Genomic DNA, 18,717 nt, shown 5'->3' with positions numbered 1-18,717 from the left:
GATGGGTTGAAAAGGATGGGCCTTTACAGGGGAAGGTAGGTTAGAAATGTTAGGGTGATTCCCCTCGGTTTCTGCTTCTTCCCCCATTCTATGGGCTCTTCCTACTGCCCATGGTACTATCGAAAGGTTTTGCTAATCAGTTAGTTATAGGATAAAAGAAATACATGTGATATAAAGGTACTTAAAATGTTATTTATTAATGCTGAACAAAATATAAAGCAGGTATTTAATTTTATTTGTTGATGATGATGTATTAAAATTGAAAAAATAAAAACCAGATAATTAAAACTAATTATATCTGTATGTAAAGATGCATTAAAACTGAAAATAATGACAGCTAACAGGCAAACTAAACACTCTCCTTAAGTCACTTTGGTATCAAGGCTGCCCACATTGCTGCTGTTTGCCCTTGTGCTAAGGAGCCACCGGAGTAGTTAAGGCAATCGGCGTTCCACATGCCAATACCCCTTAAGCCAAGGTTTTTCACATAGGCTGCCTTCAGAGAAATGCTCCTGGGATTGTCAAACCACACTTGATGGAAAGCACCACGTTCATCCTACAAAACAGCGAAACAAAGAAAATGTGTTAATATGCCTCCTGCAAAGTAAGCTTGATGATGAGAGGTTTTTGCACTTGGATCCAAGAGAGCCGAACTCAAGTCTCTGCCAAATGCTCCTTTGCATGTACTCGGCCAAAACAACTTCTCTCGGCCTTTGGAAAATGGAGCTAATGGGCACACACCTCAAAGTGTTGCCATTAGGCAAAGCACGAGGAAGTCCGTCGCAAATTTTAAACACTATATAAAATGATTGGTTATTGACAACATGTTACACAGGGTATTGGTTAATAATATGCCTGCTTACTGTTTATGTTTCCAATAATTATTTGCATATTCTGCAAGTCTACTTTCCCCATATATGAAGCCTTCAGCCAAGACATGACAAGTACCCATTTCATCAGGAAATGCTTGATTAATGCAACATGTTAAAGCTTCTGGAATGCAACATGTTAAAGCTTTGGAAAAATTTCAGAAACCAGTTGGTGCAGAATACAGCAGCTAGGTTGTTGAGAGATGCTGGTTGGTATTAGCATTTTCACCCTTATACTTAAAGAGCTTCACTAGATCAAAGTTTGCTTTTGGGCACAATTTAAAAAAGTCATAAATGGTCTGGGATCAGGGTCCCTGAAAGATTCCATCTCTCCAACAGTGTTTGCCCAGCAGCTGAAATAATCATTATTAGAGGCAACTGCTTTCACTTGCAAAATTTAGATGGGTGGTGATCAATTAGAGGAACATTTCTCTAGTTATGCCTCAGTTATAAAACTCCCTCCAACAGAGATCTGCTTGGTGACTCCCCTGTTATCTTTCGTTTTCTAGGCAACACATGTCTTCTTGCTTTATTTTTTTTACTATAAGGGGTCCCCCCCCATTTTTAGAAGATGAAAACCATTATAAGTTCGCCCAAGTTTCGTTTTGTATATCCATCCACATCCAAGTGGAGAGTTTGTGGGGTGAAGTGGCCAGGGAGATGGATTTTAAAAAATGGATCTTGTAGTCTGTCTTGCCAGATGTGGCTATTCCAGCTATGTCTGCATGATGCCTCTTACTCTCTCCATCTTAATCATAGATATGAGGGACAAAACCACCACCACCTACTTTTTCTCTTTCTCCAACTCACTCCCACCCCAGCTTTTAATTTGTTCAGCACATTGCTCCCTGAAGAGTTCCGGCAAACTCCAAAGCATGTTCACCACTTTGTGACACTGGGGCTTTTTTTCCTTAATGGATCAACACGGCTACTATCTGATTCTGGTGTACTCGTACAACAGGGGTCCCCAGATTTACCGTGCGGCGGGCCGGTGCCCGCCGCGCCGATCGCGCGGCGGGCCGGAGGGCAGGGGAGTGCGCGCGCAGCGGGCCGGAGGGCGGGGGAGTGCGCGCCCGTGCGCATGCGCACACGCACATGGGCGGGGGAAAAAATCGCCGAAAATCGCTTGTGCGCATGCGTATGGGCCTCCCCCGACCCGGAAGTGCACCAGAAATGACCTCTTCCGGGTCGGGAGAGGCCCATACGCATGCGCACAAAGGATTTTCAGCGATTTTTTGCCGATTTTTTAGATCGTCGCTGCGCCGCGCGCCGTGAGAGCGGGCGGCGGCAGCGGGCGCCGGGGGTCGTCGCGGGCCGGATTGGAAGGCCGATTGGGCCGCATCCGGCCCGGGGGCCGTAGTTTGGGGACCCCTGTCGTACAACTTACATTCTTATAAAAGAAATACATTTCAGAAAGCAAGACTTTTAACAACTCACCTTGTATTCTAAATATGGGGCTTCCTGTTCCGCATCCCACAGGATCCCAGAAATAGAACTGTTCACCAGATCCATGATTACTTTATACGGGCGCTGACGTCCTGCCGCATCACTGCATGGAGCCCCTCGGAAAGGAACTTTTGCGATTGAACAAACATGGGCCTGAAGAAAAGCAACTTCTGTTACACGGACGTGTTAAATCTCAAAAAAAGGGAACAGTCTATAATCCATGCCCCTGAATTAAACTTCAGAGACAGTGAACAAAACACAGTTAGATGTTAGCTATTACCTTATTGTCTAACTTACTGTAAAAAGTAAGTACTGTATTGCAAAAGCTAAAGAGCACTGCATCTCCAGTCTCATGATGGGTTTGAAAATATTTGGGACATTGTAACATTATCTGAACTTGTATTAGAAGAGAAAATAACAAGCAAATAAGCAGGGGTTTGTTTTTTTTAAGAACATTTGGCATTGCTATTGTTTTGAATAATGATTTTAAGGGAAACATATATCCGTATAATTTTTTTAAGTTACTGTAATATGAAAGTTATAATGTTATATATTATGTATCTCTGTAAGCATTTTAAATAATATATAGAAGTTGTTTTAAATAAGAAATATAATGAATCAGCTATCTTTCTCTTACCTTAATTAAGCCTAGACAGGTATAATCATAGCCGTACCATGGAACACCCATCACAATCTTCTTTGGATTAATGCCCATGTGAATATATTTTTCATATTCTAATTAAATAACAAAAATAATAATAATATATCCAACCATCTGAAATTCAACTGGAACAATCATATATCAAATTTTACAATTCTTGAATCCTCTCGCCTACCTCAGAGCTCCATTTTTCAACCCCCTCTCCCCCATTTTATTTTATTTTACTTGTTTTCTTCCTTGGGGAAAAAAAGTGAGAACAAATTTCCATGGCTTCAATTTTTTGAAATATTATATATTTGGTTCTTACCCATTATGGTTTGGTTATATGGAGCATTGGCTCTGGCTATGCATTGTGACCACACCTGACTCTGTTCATCGTAAGACATAACAAATACGAAATCACAAGACTCTGCAATCCCGGTGTAGTTGTAACATCGTTTGTCTATGCAGTCTGGAGACCAGGCTACATCAAAAGTCACCTGTGGTGGGAAATAAAAACACTCATCTATCTCTGAATGGATATTCTTAGTACATTATACACAATTTGCAATTCATTTCAACATTGCATATACTGTGTTCTTCAACTTAGATTTACTCAGGGTGAACCTATTAAAATTAAGGTCCTAGCTGACTCATGTTTATTAATTTCATGGGGTCTACTCTAAGTAAAACTCAGCTGAATACCATCCATTCCTGTAAATTTCTTGGAATAGATGGGGACACAACCACAGCATCATCTGTGTATACTTGGCAACAAGGTATAAGATTCTGAATTTGTTTATTTAAAAGTTATTGTGACTTTTTATATTGAATCAGATTGTTATCATTAATGTTTGATGTTTTATTATGTTTTTATACATGTTGGAAGCTGTCCAGAGTGCCTGGGGCAACTCAGCCAGATGGGCGGGGTATAAATAAATTATTATTATTATTATTATTATTATTATTATTATTATTATTATTATTATTCCTGGCCTATTACTGTTTTTTTGTTGCTGGGCTGACACTTAATGGAATAGCTGTGTCTGCTATCAATATCCAGTACCAAAATTTGTGCTCACAACGGTAAAAAAAGGTAAAGGTAAAGGGACCCCTGACCATTAGGTCCAGTCGTGACCGACGGTAAATGGTGTCAAAAAAGAGTCTTTAATGCCATGCACTGAGATGAATCAATGGAATTTGGCTGATGTAGAATTGAATTCATATTTGTGAAAGGGTAATCTCTGCTTTATTTTTTACCTGTGATCCTGGAATTTCTCTGTGAAAAGCTTCTGTTGTTTCTTTAACCAAATCTGTTAATGCATAGTATTCAGGTGAAGACTTTGCAACCTCCTGTTCAATGTCTATATTGATTCCATCCAGATGCTGTCTTTTGGCCAGATCCACTTTTTCTTTTATCCAGGCTGCTCTGACAGCAGGGTCAACAATTGACTTCACAGATATGTCTCCTAAATAAGAAAATGTGATTAAGTGCCAGGCTTGAATTGCTGGAAGGGACAAGAAACATTTTAGACTACCGTGATGTTAAATATTACTCAATATATAGCAGTATATTCCACTTAATTCAAGGGGGCTTACTTTGTGATAGGCTATGCTTAGGATTGGGGCCCTGATCCCTTACTTCATAACTAAACTACCCCAATTTATCCACCCAGAGCTCTTTGTACACATCTTGGGGCAAAAAGCCTTCATCGACAGATCAGGGTTTGTATGACCATCTGCTGAAGTGGATTATGTGATTAGCAGTGGGCTATGGATATTAGCAAGAAGAGAGGGCATGAACACCAATGTTCATAAAGGAAAGGAGAAAGTGAAACGAGAAATTAAAAAAAGCATTTAGAAACTGCTTCAAAAGTTGCTTAAGAACTAAATGTAGTCACAAGATATATTGCTGAACTTTTGTGAACGCACATATATTGTTGTGCTGAACTTATTATACTGTTTTGCTGAAACCACTGGATTGGTTTGTTGATTTACTGCTGAATAAAACTGAGTTATATCCTCCATCTTTAATGATCCAGATTCTTTTTCCCAATTACTTGATCTAGTTAACCCTGCTGTGTGCCAGAGCTACCTTACACTAACAATTTACACTATGTAATGGGGCCCAAGGAGTAAGCTACATGTTACATAAACTACATGTTACATCCAGCACACTTTTTATATATATATAAAAGTGTGCTTAATGCTACCACTTTTATTTTGAAGGAAAGCAGTTGTATGAGTCCCTAGTCTCCTGGCTGGCATGTTCCTCTGAAGATGCTATTTGCAGTAAACACTACAGCACCTTTGGTGCTGGCGACAAATAGCAGCCACAGGAGATTTCTTGGCAGCAGATCTGCATGGGACCCTGATCTAGACTGGGAGCACGCTACCAGTCTGAACATATGCAAGTGTGCGTCTTTCTCAAAATAAATGCAACACTGTTTTATGTTACTATCAAACCTTTATTAGGCATTTTACAAATAGAATCGCAAGAAAAAGAATCACATACAAAAGTATTTAAAATGCATACAAAGAGGCAACAGTAAACTGCATATACTAATTGTATGTATATGTATATATCTGAAATTTCTTCCTATTAAACTACTCCTTGAGACACTACTGCCAAAAACTCAGCTACTCCCGCAGTCACCTTATGGTCAATGTCAGACAGGCAGAATCACTGTCACTGTTTTATGTTTTTTTTAAATGTTTTAATGTGTGTTTTTTAAAAGCACTTTCAATGTAGATGGGCTCTAAATGGAAACACCATAGCTTCCAGACTGCTTCAACTTTACATCCAGACCATGGTTTTCTGAAGCGACACATTTGTGTTCTGGCCTGGCATCATGTGCTCAGGCAGCTATATCCGCTTTTATCCTTGGCTGTCCACAGTATGACAACAGTACTGGATATTACATGAAGTCTCATGATCAATTACACAACCATTTAACAGAGCTTACATAGAAGTTCTCCTGAAACAATCAGAACTTTATCTTCTGTGTAAGTGAGTTTAGAACTATGGCAGATGGGAGGAGAATGTTGCATGCTTTACACTTCTTGGTATGCATGAATCTAAAGCTAGTAGATTTCAAAAGAGAGCTCCCCCAAAGACAAACTGATCGGTCCACCATCCCTTTGTGCTCAAAGCAGCTTAACATAATGGAGATCGCTAGTGTGTCATGAGACTGGTGGTGCAAGTTGACAGTGCAAGCTTACTTTCACACAATCACAATATTCTCATATAATTATTAAGGTTGCCCTCCTGTGCACACTTAACAGGAGTAACTCAGTAGGAATTACTTATGAGAAAACGCATACAAGATGCTGCTGATGCACCAAAATGTTCTCATTACACTGCAGAACGTACCTTTTAAAACAACTCTGGCTCCTCTCGAATGAGCGTAACACATAAGCTCAGGGTCATATTTTCCAAAAATTGCCACTGTAGTAATATGTGACCAGTCATAAAATTTCCAGGCCTGCCCACCAATGTCAAATATAAAGACCTGCAGAGGCATAACAAAAAAAGAAAAGAAAAAGAATAAAAGTCTCCCTCTCCTCCCACAACAGCCAGATGTGCTAACTCTTGTTATTGTCTTAAGCAAAATTTGGTGTTATTTAAACCATTTATTTGTTCATTTAGTTATTACTTATTCAATATAGTTCTATCAATTGTTCAACAGAAATCCTCAAGGTGGTTTATAACACTATAAGCACAAAAAACGTCTGTATTTAAGCCCACCAACACTTAAGTTACATGTTAATCCAAAAATAAAAGCCAGTGGAAACAGCAGCGACACAACGCAGCTAAGGAAAACCTACTGAACATCATTAAATGTCTAGGTAAATAAAAGAGTTTGCACCCAGTGCCTTAAAACTCTAAAGGCAGGTGCAACACAAAGAGATAAGGACCAGAAAAAAACACAAAAGCACTCATAGGTCATCTGTGTAGCTCCCACAATAGGCTCTCATAGTCAAATGCTAGGAATGTTCTTAATTCAGGAAGTAGATTGTCAAAAAATGATGGCTCTAAAGAGACTTAATCTTTGTATGAATCAAATAAGATAGTTTCCTAAATTATGGGATCTCATGATTAACATTTATCCTTTCAAATAAGTGAGTATTATCTTTAAAGAGATTAGCTAAAATTCAAGGTTTACTAATGTGAAGCACAAAGATGGGTATCGTTAATTAAACCACTTCCAGGCAGCAACCCACAGAACATCTTGTAATATAAGTTGGTGATGATTTTCCAGGGCTCAACCTATTATCCCTGGGAAGCAGGAGACAATACATTAGGGAGTTAACTTTCAGATAAGTAGGTGAGATGCACTTCCCATCTAATTTGAGCATTTCAACAATTAGAAGCATGCCTGAAGGGGCAGGGCACATTGGTTTCATTTCCTCAGATACGTATCTGCCTCAGACAAATTTTCTCAGTAAAAGGTTCTATTACGGTTCAGCAGTGCTGTGGTTAAAAAAAAGAGGATGTTCAAATGAAAAATAAATGAAACAGTCCTGTATATATTTCAATGGAGCACAAGAGACACCTAAGCCCGCTGAAATCTATGGGTCCAAGCGTGCTTAATTCTGCACAGGATTGCAATCTATGCACCACTCTGCACAGCATTGCAGCTTGAGACCCAGGTTATACAGCTGCAAATAAAACATTTTAAATGTGTTGTAAAGTGCAATATACAAATGTGACACTAGATGGTGACAGTGAGCTATGCCAAATTCAATGTATTTTTCAAAACTTTTTTTTTAAAAAGCATTTTCAGAGCGTGGTTTTTTTATGTGTGTAGATTCCACCTTGGACAGCTTAAAATGGGGGATGAGACAAATTCATGGAGGATAAGACTAGCCATGATGGCTATATATTATGTACAGCAGGTAAGAAACCTTAGGCCTTGAAGCTAAATGTGACCCTCAGTATCTTTCTATCTGGCCCTCAGTCCTCTGCCCATGCCAGGCCTCCTCTCTAGGATATATATTCTCTCCTCCCTAGCCCTACTTCATGCCTTCCACTGCTGCTTTTGCGTAGGTGGAATGTGTCATTGAGCTCTGATAATGCCTCCAGCTTACCTGCATAAAGAAATGGTGTGTAGGAAACTCTTTGACTTTCACACTGCATAGCCTCAGTTTTAACTCATTTTCCTAGTGCTTTGGCCACAGAAGGCAGTGTCAATCAGTTTTCAACAAGGGGAAATCTGGAGTTACATATACCGTAAGCCCCAAAACAAATTGAGGATGGGGGGTAATTCAGGTTTTGCACTTTCCTTGAGAGGGCACCAGTGCCTTTAGCAACTGCATGAAAAGCAGAAATCCAACAGGTGAAGCTTTCCCATGGTGCAGAAAACTTGCAATTGCTGAATCTCTACCTATGGAGCAGGCATGACAGACTAACAAGCACTGCAGGATATGTATGGAAGCTTCAGCCTTCTAGATCAGTGTTTCTCGAAGTTGGGTCCCCAGCTGGTTTTTTTAGACTGCAACTCCCATCATCCCTAGCTAGCAGGACCATTGGTCAGGGATGATGGGAACTGTAGTCCAAACCCAGGTGGCGTCCCAAGTTCGGGAAACCCTGGCCCAGGTGTTGCTGAATAACCACCTCCCGTCGTCCCTAGCCATTGGCTATGCTTGCTGGGGATAGGACGGGAGTTTGTAGTTCAGCAACGTCTGGAGAAGCTTCCTCTCCACCCCTGACAATAACAACCTTCCAAGCTACCACTACCTCCCGATCTCTCTCCCCTCACCAACGCCGACGAGGATTGGCTAAGAGGACCGTCACGTGCACTCAACAAGCAACCGCGCCCTCCTCTCCTCTCCTCTCCTCTCCCCCTCCCGCTGCCTAAGAGGCTTGTTGCGCTTGCGCACCTCGAAGTCTCTGGCTCCGGAGATGGGGTTGCAGAGCGCGGGGTCCTCGCACGGGCACGCGCCGGAGCTCAGCCGCAGGTGGGAGATGAGGAGGAGGAGCGCGCCGCCGGCGCCGCTTAGCAACCCCTCCATGTCTTCGTATCAGGTGCTTAAGCGGGGCGTGCGTGAGTGCGTGCGTGCGTGCGCGCCGCGGCTGCTCCTTTTCGCCTCTGCCTCTTCGAGAGTATATAATGCCTGGCTGAGGGCCGGCGAGGAGGAAGGTGGGAAGCTGGCCCCGCCCAGAAAGGGAGGGGGAGACGCTGAGGGAAGCGTTCCATGAGCGCCCCTTAGCGTCACCCGCCATTTTTCACCCTCAGGGGTTGGGCTGTGCCAGTTGCCTTAACAGTTAAGAGACAAAACACAAGTGGAATAATAATACAAATAATAAAATAATAAATCCCTCAGGAGCTGCCTAATTTGGACACTTTAAAGACGGCAGTACCTGATCCTCTGCACTCTCTATTCACTGTGTAAACTTCCCCAAACTTTGAGGGGGGGGGGTCGCACCACAACTGCTTGGCTCCATAAAAAAATAATAATTATTATTATTTATTGCATTTATATACCGACCTATACCCAGAGGTCTCAGGGCGGTTCACAAAACAAAAATAAATAAATAAAACCACAATTTACTGGTGGATTGAATTTATACCGCCCTATACCCCGGGGGTCTCAGGGCGGTTCACAGAATAAAATCAAGATATAAAGCCACAAAGATACCTAATAAAAATAAAAACAACAACCCAATAGCCCCCCTTCACAGGAAAAAAAAGGGCATATGTAAATCGGATCAACCAATGGCCTGGTTAAAAAGGAATGTTTTTGCACCCAAAGGTGCACAATGAAGGTGCCAAGCAAACTTCCCTGGGGAGAGCATTCCACAGACGGGGAGCCACTGCAGAGAAGACCCATTCTCATGTTGCCACCCTCTGGGTTTCCCCAGCCAATAGGGGTGGCTTCCAACCCATATAAAAACATAATAAAACGTCAAATATACTGTAGACTCATCCCTGGTACCCATCAACCCTATAAAAACTGTTATTCGGAATGGCAGGTTGCACAACCTGCTAAGGAAGATAGCAGCACCATAAAATTTGAGGCAGTAACGATTTCCTACGTTTATTGAGAATTCGATTTAAACTGTTCAGTTTGAATAGTTGAAATTGCCGAGCATGATCCAGTGATAGCAGCTTTTCAAAGTTTGGTGGCCATTTACACCTCCAGCAGCCCCCTAGGTAATCCCACTGGCCATAGCTGTCAAGTTTTCCCTTTTCTCATGAGGAAGCCTTTTCAGCATAAGGGAATTTCCCTTTAAAAAAGGGAGAACTTGACAGCTATGCCCCCAGCCCCTAGGGGGTAGTGCCACCCACTTTGGGAACCGCTGGCATAGAGATCCCAGGTCTTTGGGGTTTTTTTTTTAAAAAGCATCATTTGGATACCTAAAAGCCAAATCACCTTGCTCCCAATTCTGAAATTGCTCTGCAGTAACGCCTGGCTGCTTATTTTTAGTATCGGTTGCAAGAGCCAATACTGAGGGTGTGTTTTGTGAATGTGTGTCATGGAATCTGGACCCGATGCAACATGGTATTTCATAAGACACAGAACAAGTGCAGCTGTGCTCTTGGAATCATGATGTTTTATTAAATGTCTTAACTCAAATAGATTTTTAAAAAATTATTATTGAAAATTACTGATTATGGTAGAAATGCATTGTTCTTCAAAGGAGAAAGTGATGCTACTTTTCCTGTTTGAAATAATTCAATTGCTCTGTCCATTAAATATATTGGCCTTGGAATGGAAACCATTTGAAGCTCTAATCTTCCGCCAAATAACATCAAGCTGTGCATTGCAGGTATTCACAGGAACATGCTGCTTGAATCTCAGATACAATTTTGATATCCTTGAGCTTCTGGTCAATACCTATTTGCTCTTCCCCGTGGAATGGTAGCAGATTCTGGAACAAAAATGGGATGTGATACAGTTTTGCTATTTGAAACTTTTCCTGTTAATTCAATTTCACCATGTGACTGTTTAAAAAGACTATGCATTTAGAAGTCTACTTATTGAGCAGAACACTGATAAAGATTTATCTCAAAGATTTATCACTGGATCGACAACAAACTGGAGTACAATGGACATAGCTTGCAGCCAAAGTACAGTAATGAACGATAAATTTCTGGGCAGGATTTCAAGAGCAAAGTAACTTCAGTGAGACTTCACTTGATCAACCCCAGTGGATTGCATTCTGTACTGTATTACATAGCTCTCTGTTTTATGGTAATATGCTTTGGTGTGAGAGGGTGGTTTCTATTTACTTATTTATCTCAGCTTTCAAACCCACTACTCTGGGAAGAAAAAAATGATTCTTGAAGAAATCTACCCTCTCATCCTTAGTCGTGACCCAGGTGCCTCTTCCTATTTCCTTGGTCCTCTGACGTAAGGGAAATGAAGTGCTTACCTGCCCAGGGCTAATCAACAGTAGCTATAGACTTTTACCTACGTATCCCCTTCAAACTTCTGGAATAGGAAGGGATGCAACCCGTTACAAGTATATTTCTGAGACTCCCAGGAATGCAGTCATGTCAGTCCTCACAGGCTCATCGAATAAGGTAGTCAAACTAAAGCCCAAGCAAACTGTATCTTAAAGGCAACATATTCTGGGTAATATTGATGGATACTATTTCTCCCTCCCTCCCCATGGAATAAGGATTAAAATACTGCTTCACATACTTATGCTATGTCAAGATGTCATATTCAGCTGCAAGTTGCTTTCTCATATCTTGAAACATTTGTACATGAACATTTAGGCAAGCCACACTGAGGAAATACATGGAGTTCAAACTATATCTAAATTATAGCCTGGACTATTTTCAGAAACCTGATTTTTGTTAAAGCTTCCAAACTGCAGCTGGAAATCTCGCATTACAAAATAAATTGTGAAAACACGGCAAATTGATAACTTGCCTGTGTGGGTGGGTTATTCTGTTTTGTTTGTGCAAAATGTGTTACAGCCTGACATGAAGATAGAATAGAGAAAGGTGTCTGCTTAAATTGAACAGGGATTATGAGCTATACTGGAGTGTGGGACTCAACCAGTGTTCTGCAATGGGAAGCCCAACTGCCTGACTACATCAATGCAATGCATGAAAGAAAGAAAGCCATAATGTGTGAGGTATACAATTGTGTTTTAGAAGACACATACTTCCCAGAGCTGAAGGTTGTTCATACTTTTCTGCTGCTACTAAATATCTTTAAAAACACATGTTGGCTTTGGTGATTAGTAAAGTGGTCATTGTGAGTTCCTAAAATTTTTGTGAAGGGGTGGATGGAACCATGATTTGGAAATTAGTCACAGTCATGGAAATTTCTGGTTCCCTTTTTGGTGTGTGTGTGTTTTTCCCCAGACCTGTATTCAGATAAGAGGTTGTGAAGAAAAAATGTGTGCATCAATGCCCAGATAGTCACCTATTAATAGATAATTGTCTAACCTTTGGTACTGGATTCTGACGGAAGAATCCAAGACTGAGCAAAGCTCACAGCATTTTTGGCTATATCTCCACTGGGCATCTTATATTCCTGTTTGTATTCAGCATCGTATCTTCCACACATTCCACAGGTTTTCCCAGCCATTGAAAAGGGTACTTGAATCTGCACAGGAACGTGGTAAAAGTCAATGCACGTCTGGCTGCATATGTATTTGTAAAAATCCAAGACATTGGTAGGATAGCAGATAAAAGTATACCATAAGCATGCGTCCATCATAGAAGAGATTTTCAATGCCAACTTCTGGAGCTTTTAGTGATAAGCCATTCTTCTCACGAGTGATAGTGATATTACCTGTAACCAGAAAACAGAATTACTTCCCCCTAAAAACTGTGGTGTAACATCTCAGTGCAAATTGTCACCATTACTGATTTCTCTCTGTTTCAATTAAAGCATCAGATATGTGGAGCTGAAATCTTGCTGCTGCTTATGTGAAAGCTGCCCAGCAAGTGAGAATTACTCTATACTGTGTTTGCGATATAAAAGGTTACTGGAATAAATAAAATATTTGAATAACGTTTAGGCCTAATTCCACAATCAACTGGTCCCAAAGGAAAAATCAGATATATACCAGACCATAGATATGGTCATATCAACACCTGCCAAAGTAGGGGCCCAGTCTGGCTCCTTGAGAGAAACCATCTGCTCTCCTCCAAGTTGCCAATGGGAAGGACAGATGAAAAATGTGTGCCAGATTGTGTGGGCATGTGACATTTTAGCTGTGGTAGTGGTAAGCCCTAGTACATGACTCTAAGGTCGTCCTTTCAGTTGCTAACCACTGGCATACATAAGCCCCTTTACAATTTGCTATAGATAGTTCAAGTGAGTCAGAAAAGGTATGCTACCTTTGGAATTGGAAGTGAATGGGAGATGCTCTGGTGGAAATTCAATGTTGTTAATCCTCAGCTTTTCAAGTCCATTTGAAGAATACATGTCAACCTGCCTTCAAACAGAAAAATCTGGTTTAATTAAAGCAATGATACATTTATGTCATACATACCAAGTGCATACCTTGTTTGACAACTTGTTCACATTGGACCAATGAACATTCTACCTTGTTATCAATCACTGGTAGTTAAGAATATTTTGTATGAGAAATTCAGATATTTGTTGGGGAAAGTGTGTCAATCTAGTGTGATTACCAGTATAACTAATCTTTCTACTAGTCATATTACCAATTTTCATTAACTATTTTGCTTCTCATATTTTGATCAGGCTGACTTTGTAGGGCTGCCATACGTCTGGAAAATCCTACACATTGCCAGGATTTTGACCCCTAAATTGGTGTCCGGGTGGAATTTGTTATGTCCATTCTAAATGTCCAGGGAAATCTGGACGTATGGCAACCCATGTCGTAAGTGGGTCTTCTTGCCTATTTTCTTAAAAGTAGCCGAAAAACTTATTTTTTTCTGGTGGTTTTGAAAAAAAGAAGAAGCTAAATAACCTTTCCCTCTTAAATAAATAAAAAGGTCAACAACTTTTTTTTGTCCAGATTTTCACTTTCTGAAATATGGCAACCCTAATTTATAATGCTTTACTTACAGATTGGCAAAGTCGATACGGGCCATTATCAGATCAGTTGACTCTTCTGCTTTCTTTGTCCTCACCAGGAATTTCAGTCCCGGGTTACAGTCATGGACCAAGACATGGTAGTAGTCTACAGGCATCTTATAGCTAAAGCTAACATTGTTGAAAGTTGTGATATTATCTTGTGTTATTGAACAACGACCTAAAAAGCAAACACTATCAGTAAGCATATTCAAATGGTTAGAAATAATATTCTGATAAGAGAGATTCTTCTGGCATATTTTATTATTGAATTTTCAACCCAGAAAGTGATTCAGTAACTGGCATGGAGTTTGGAAGGTGTGCTGAGGACCAACTGAGATCTCTCAACCGCCTGATGAGATGCTTCCAGGATTTGTGGTTTGTAGCCCTGGTGTAAACCAACTTTTGACCTACTAACCTTTCAGATTTTCAACAAATAAGGATGGCAGATTAGAGATGAAACTCCAGGCATGGGGCTGCATTGCTAAACCTTCTGCGTGTTGGGCTACAGGGAGTGGAAGTGGTAGCCAGATGTTTGTGTCATAAAGTGTGACCTAAAAATGAAGTAACATGTATACATAATGTCAGTGCTATTTTTCTAGAAAAAGAGGTGCCAGAACTCACCACCAACCCCTCCCTTGTTGTGTTATAATGGCAATGGCGCCAAGCTGAGAAGTGCCAGAACTCAGTTCCGCTGATTTCTGGCTGAAAGGCCCTGCATAATATTTCTATTGCAAGGGGAAGCAACACAGGTGGTAGAAATGGTTAGAAAGTCATACTGGAAAGATGTTAACCAAAACAATTGCACTCCATTGCAATGGGCCGTGTCTGTTCCAGGTTTGAGAGACCTCTGGGCTAACTGCCCTCTGGAGGGTCCTCTCCTCTGCTGGTGCTTCATGGTGGCTCTATCTGGTGACAGGGGCCGGCGGCAGCACTCTGAGCAGTGCAAGGTAGTTGGATCCAGCCACCATTTAAATTTTCCAGAATGCCACAGCACTCCAGGGCATGGTGAGAAATTTAAATAGCAGCTGGACCCAGCTGCCTGGTGGTTGTTAGAGTGCCCTGCTGGAAATCGCTTTTGTTTTTTAAGGGCTCCAAGGCAGGTGTCCATGGTGGGTTGTGTCAATGTGTTTGGTGCCCAGCAGCTGCCCAAGAACACCAGGCACTAAGACCAGTTGCAGCAATGGGGAATGTTTCACTTGTTAAATTTCTGCATCCCAAAGGCACTGTTAGAGAAACTAGGGCTGAACAAAAATGACATTTGGTCATTTGGTCACCCTGCCTGGAGATGCCAGGGGTTGAAATTGGGGCCTTCTGAATGCAAAGCAGATGCTCTACCACCAAGACATGGCCATTTCCCAGTGGAATCTGGTTAACAAAAGCCACCTCCTGCTTGGTTTTGTCTCGGGTCTAGTGTCAAGCATATAGCCCAATCCTATGCATGCTGACTCAGAAGTAAGTCTTACTAGGTTCAAGGGGACTTTCTCCCAAGTAAGCAAGTATAGGATTTTAGCCTTCATCTGTATTTGCTTTCCTCTTTTCATTTGCTTAGTTCTTAACAAAGCCTTACACGCTCTTTGGAAATGGAACAGATTAATGGAAAATAAACACATTTGCTTCATTTGCACAATCTTATCGCAATAGTTCTTTCTTCCCTATGGTACAATATGAGCGGTTGGCACACGTAGCCTTCTTTCCATCTGCAGCAGCCCTTGCAGATTTGTGAAGGAATTTATCTTGAGAGTTGCATGATTCCATGACTCTCTCTGTGGGAAGCTTTGTTTTATTTGCTGATCTGTCATTGATTAATTGGACCGATATAAATGACCATTTAAACAATTGTTTTAAGGTGGTGGGATTCAGAACGGCAAAGGATTGCCAGGAACGACGATACAAAAGCCATCCCTCACCTCCTGCCCTGGCCATTGTGAGCTCACAGGGTTCTGGATGCCGTGGCAGTTCCACGACAGATCTTCTCTCCCCACCCCATCCCCCGCCCCACACGTGCACTTTGGATTGCTGTGCTGTGAAAACCCCAAAGCAAATAATTTACATTATGTAGCTTCAGAACAAGAGCACAGCTTCTCGGAGATGTGAGAGCCACGACTACAGAAGTCTGCTGTGAAGGGTTCTTCTGTTCTCTCTGGGACAATCCAAGCCTACAGGCCATATCAGGAACAAATGTGGATAGCCTAAAGGGAAAAGGGGGTGAAAGGATTTAATCCATATTTGGTAGAATGGCTTGAAATTCTGTCCGTTTCAGACTAGAAACAACCTTGTGCATCTTCACTGGAAGGAGAAGAGGAAGAGCACTAATGTTTTTAATCCAACTCATTTTGCTGGGGAAAGAAACACACACATAATGGCATCCCTTGCTGGTAGTTCTCTGCAGATGTAGCTCAGCTCAATTTCCACATATAATTTTAAACATATATTTGAAGTTCTGAATTACTTAATTCTCACCCACTTGCAGCAGCTTCTAGTCTTTGAGGAACTCTGAGCCAGTCCACCTTGATTCGCATAGCCGGATAACCAGCAAGCCATCCATATTCAACCTTCGTTGCAATATTGTAGTCTCGACAATCCCAGCCCCATTTTAGATAACCCTGAGAAGAAATAGGTAGTGGATTTTATGCCTCTGGTTATAAAAAATAAAGCAGCTACATCGCTGCAGTTACTACACTGATTTTTCAGATCACTGCACTCTTCTATTTCCTTAACCATTACTGGGAGATGCAGTTCTAGGTTACAGTCTTTTCTTTTCTTTTTTTAAAAAAGCATCTTAACCAAATACCATAATGGCCTCTGAAAGTCAAGTAGCACTTTCCATCCATTGCAGCCCAAGGTCACAACTGAGATGGCATTTCTGCCACCATTTGCAAGGAATATTTTCAGGCAGAACTTCCAAACTTCTGCCTGAAATAAAAGCGACCAGCAAAATGGCAACCCGAGAAAAAGTGTTAAGAAGCAGGCCACAACTGAAATAAACTTCTTTCTTGCTTTGACTCCTTTACACCTGTGGCAGCCCTGTTTAGGGAAGTTTTAAATGTTTGATCTTTTATCACTTTCTTCTTCTTCTTCTTCTTCTTCTTCTTCTTCTTCTTCTTCTTCTTCTTCTTCTTCTTCTTCTTCTTCTTCTTCCTCCTCCTCCTCCTCCTCCTCCTCCTTGAGCCGCCCAGAGTGGCTGGGGAAACCCAGCCAGATGGGCGTGGTATAAATGATAAATTACTACTACTACTACACCCCATGGCCCTGACTTTGCCATCACCTCTCCCCAGACCTGTCCACATAAGCAGCAGATACACTGGTGTCAGGAGTAAGGTGGTTCTGCAGCTCTGCCCCCACTACTACTGATAAATATTGTAATTGTTGCTGAATGATTTGGTTGGGGAAATACGGTATTTTTGGTCATATAGTTGTTTCTTACCTCAGCCTTCTGAGGGTCAAGAATGGAAATACCAGCACAGAGCTTGGGTCTTTTGGATTCTTTTAAGTCTGACACAAAGACTTGTACTGTTGGCCTGGAAGTGTGTAACTCATCGTGGAGCTCAAGGTGAAATAGGGTGACCTTCTTTTCATTCTGGATAGCATGGAGATCAGCAACCAGCACCGATGTTTTATTGTGTCTCAAGAATTTGGGCTAAAGTCAGAAGTAAATTGGGGGGGGCAGACTTCAGAAACATTACTACAGTACAAACATTATCATGCCGTTGAAGCAAAACTGAACAGCATCCTGAAATTTAAATACATCTTCCTGGTATAACATGCTGTTTTACAAAGCATTTCCAATGTAATTCTATTGTGTGGGATCAGATATTTAATGAGGTTGTATCATTTAAAAGGTTCTAATTTTATCAGCACAAGGGCTGAAAAAACAAAGCAGTATTAAGTAATAGGCTGGATATTAGTTAATAAGCCAAAACCATTTTGAAATAGGTTCATAATCTATGAAAGCTTTAGTACACCAACTAGTAAGTGTATTTAATAATGCAGCGATTTTAACTTTCATATATATGAACTATATAGCCTAGCTAGAACTGAGCAGACTACAGGGTAGGTGCTGAAAAAGTTCCCCCATTCATTGTGATAGCCCATTTTCACATGCAAGTTATGAATATGTATGACTGTCCCAGCACTTAGTTGCAAGACTGGGTGCTTTCCCTCTGAGAGTTGCTATGAAAGATGTCTCACCCACCCACCTCTTTTCCAATTCATTCCCTCTCTCCTCCACACACCTTTGTTTCATTTTCATTTCAAGCCATACAAACCAGTTCAGTTCCTTTACTCGTCTTGGTTTTAGCGGCCTCTTTCTTCACTTTAGTCTTCCACTTCTTTCTCTTAGCCCTTTGGTCTTCATAAGAAGAGGATTCGTTATCTGCAGCATCTTCATCTTCCTCAGATTGCCTCAGGTGGATTGTGTTTGAATGCGATTTAGAGTCTGCTTGAACCTCCAGCTGTATTTTGGTTCTAGCCGCTTCTGTCGAAAACACCGTGCATGAGTTAGAACAATAACTATTGAAAGGGTGACAACAATGAGTTGTGGGGAGCATCAGGTATGGTGTCAAGTGTTGACATTACTGGCCCGCAACTATGCAGGGGGCTGGGGATGACTGCTGCCCTCCAGAGCTTCCAGCCTTGCTCCTCCTAACATGCAGGTGCTGTTTGTTCCTCCCTCCAGACATGCAAACAACAGAGTCAAGAGATTCTCCCCTTCTTCTGAATAACTGTGCACTGGGCCCAGAGAAGGAG

The 18,717-nt window shown here is 41.4% G+C and overlaps 2 protein-coding genes across 2 annotated transcripts in view; both read right to left on the bottom strand.

The window, feature by feature from the left end:
- Positions 1-181: 181 nt before the first annotated feature.
- Positions 182-9,094, bottom strand: CTBS (chitobiase). Its single transcript, XM_035123163.2, has 7 exons — positions 8,839-9,094; positions 6,329-6,467; positions 4,216-4,424; positions 3,284-3,455; positions 2,953-3,050; positions 2,307-2,468; positions 182-556 (listed from the first exon to the last, which is right to left on the bottom strand). Exons 1-7 carry the CDS (start codon positions 8,968-8,970, stop codon positions 368-370), a joined length of 1,101 nt encoding a protein of 366 aa, XP_034979054.2. The 5' UTR covers positions 8,971-9,094; the 3' UTR covers positions 182-367.
- Positions 9,095-10,499: 1,405 nt separating this feature from the next.
- LOC118088932 (vitellogenin-2-like) overlaps positions 10,500-18,717 on the bottom strand; it is a 28,811-nt gene continuing 20,593 nt past the window's right edge. The window contains exons 22-31 of the mRNA XM_035123162.2: positions 18,237-18,445; positions 17,396-17,608; positions 16,432-16,574; positions 16,022-16,160; positions 14,387-14,522; positions 13,963-14,149; positions 13,266-13,363; positions 12,620-12,714; positions 12,366-12,525; positions 10,500-10,831 (exon numbers count right to left, since the gene is read on the bottom strand). Of these exons, the coding sequence (XP_034979053.2) occupies positions 10,791-10,831; positions 12,366-12,525; positions 12,620-12,714; positions 13,266-13,363; positions 13,963-14,149; positions 14,387-14,522; positions 16,022-16,160; positions 16,432-16,574; positions 17,396-17,608; positions 18,237-18,445 (1,421 nt within the window). The 3' untranslated portion in view covers positions 10,500-10,790. The remainder of the gene's footprint in view (positions 10,832-12,365; positions 12,526-12,619; positions 12,715-13,265; positions 13,364-13,962; positions 14,150-14,386; positions 14,523-16,021; positions 16,161-16,431; positions 16,575-17,395; positions 17,609-18,236; positions 18,446-18,717) is intronic.

The sequence above is a fragment of the Zootoca vivipara genome, chromosome 7 (genome assembly GCF_963506605.1).
Source record: "Zootoca vivipara chromosome 7, rZooViv1.1, whole genome shotgun sequence".
NCBI lineage: Eukaryota > Metazoa > Chordata > Lepidosauria > Squamata > Lacertidae > Zootoca > Zootoca vivipara.
The sequence above is the reverse complement of the archived record's forward strand: the minus strand, read 5'-3'. Positions and strand labels throughout refer to the sequence as shown.

Coding starts and splice junctions, on each gene's coding strand:
- CTBS (XM_035123163.2), bottom strand. CDS start 8,970: ATGGAGGGGTTGCTAAGCGGCGCCGGCGGCGCGCTCCTCCTCCTCATC. Junction 6,468..8,838: donor CCGGAGCCAGAGACTTCGAG/GTGCGCAAGCGC, acceptor ATGCCTCTGCAG/GTCTTTATATTTGACATTGG. Junction 2,469..2,952: donor CCTGTCTAGGCTTAATTAAG/GTAAGAGAAAGA, acceptor GCTTTTCTTCAG/GCCCATGTTTGTTCAATCGC.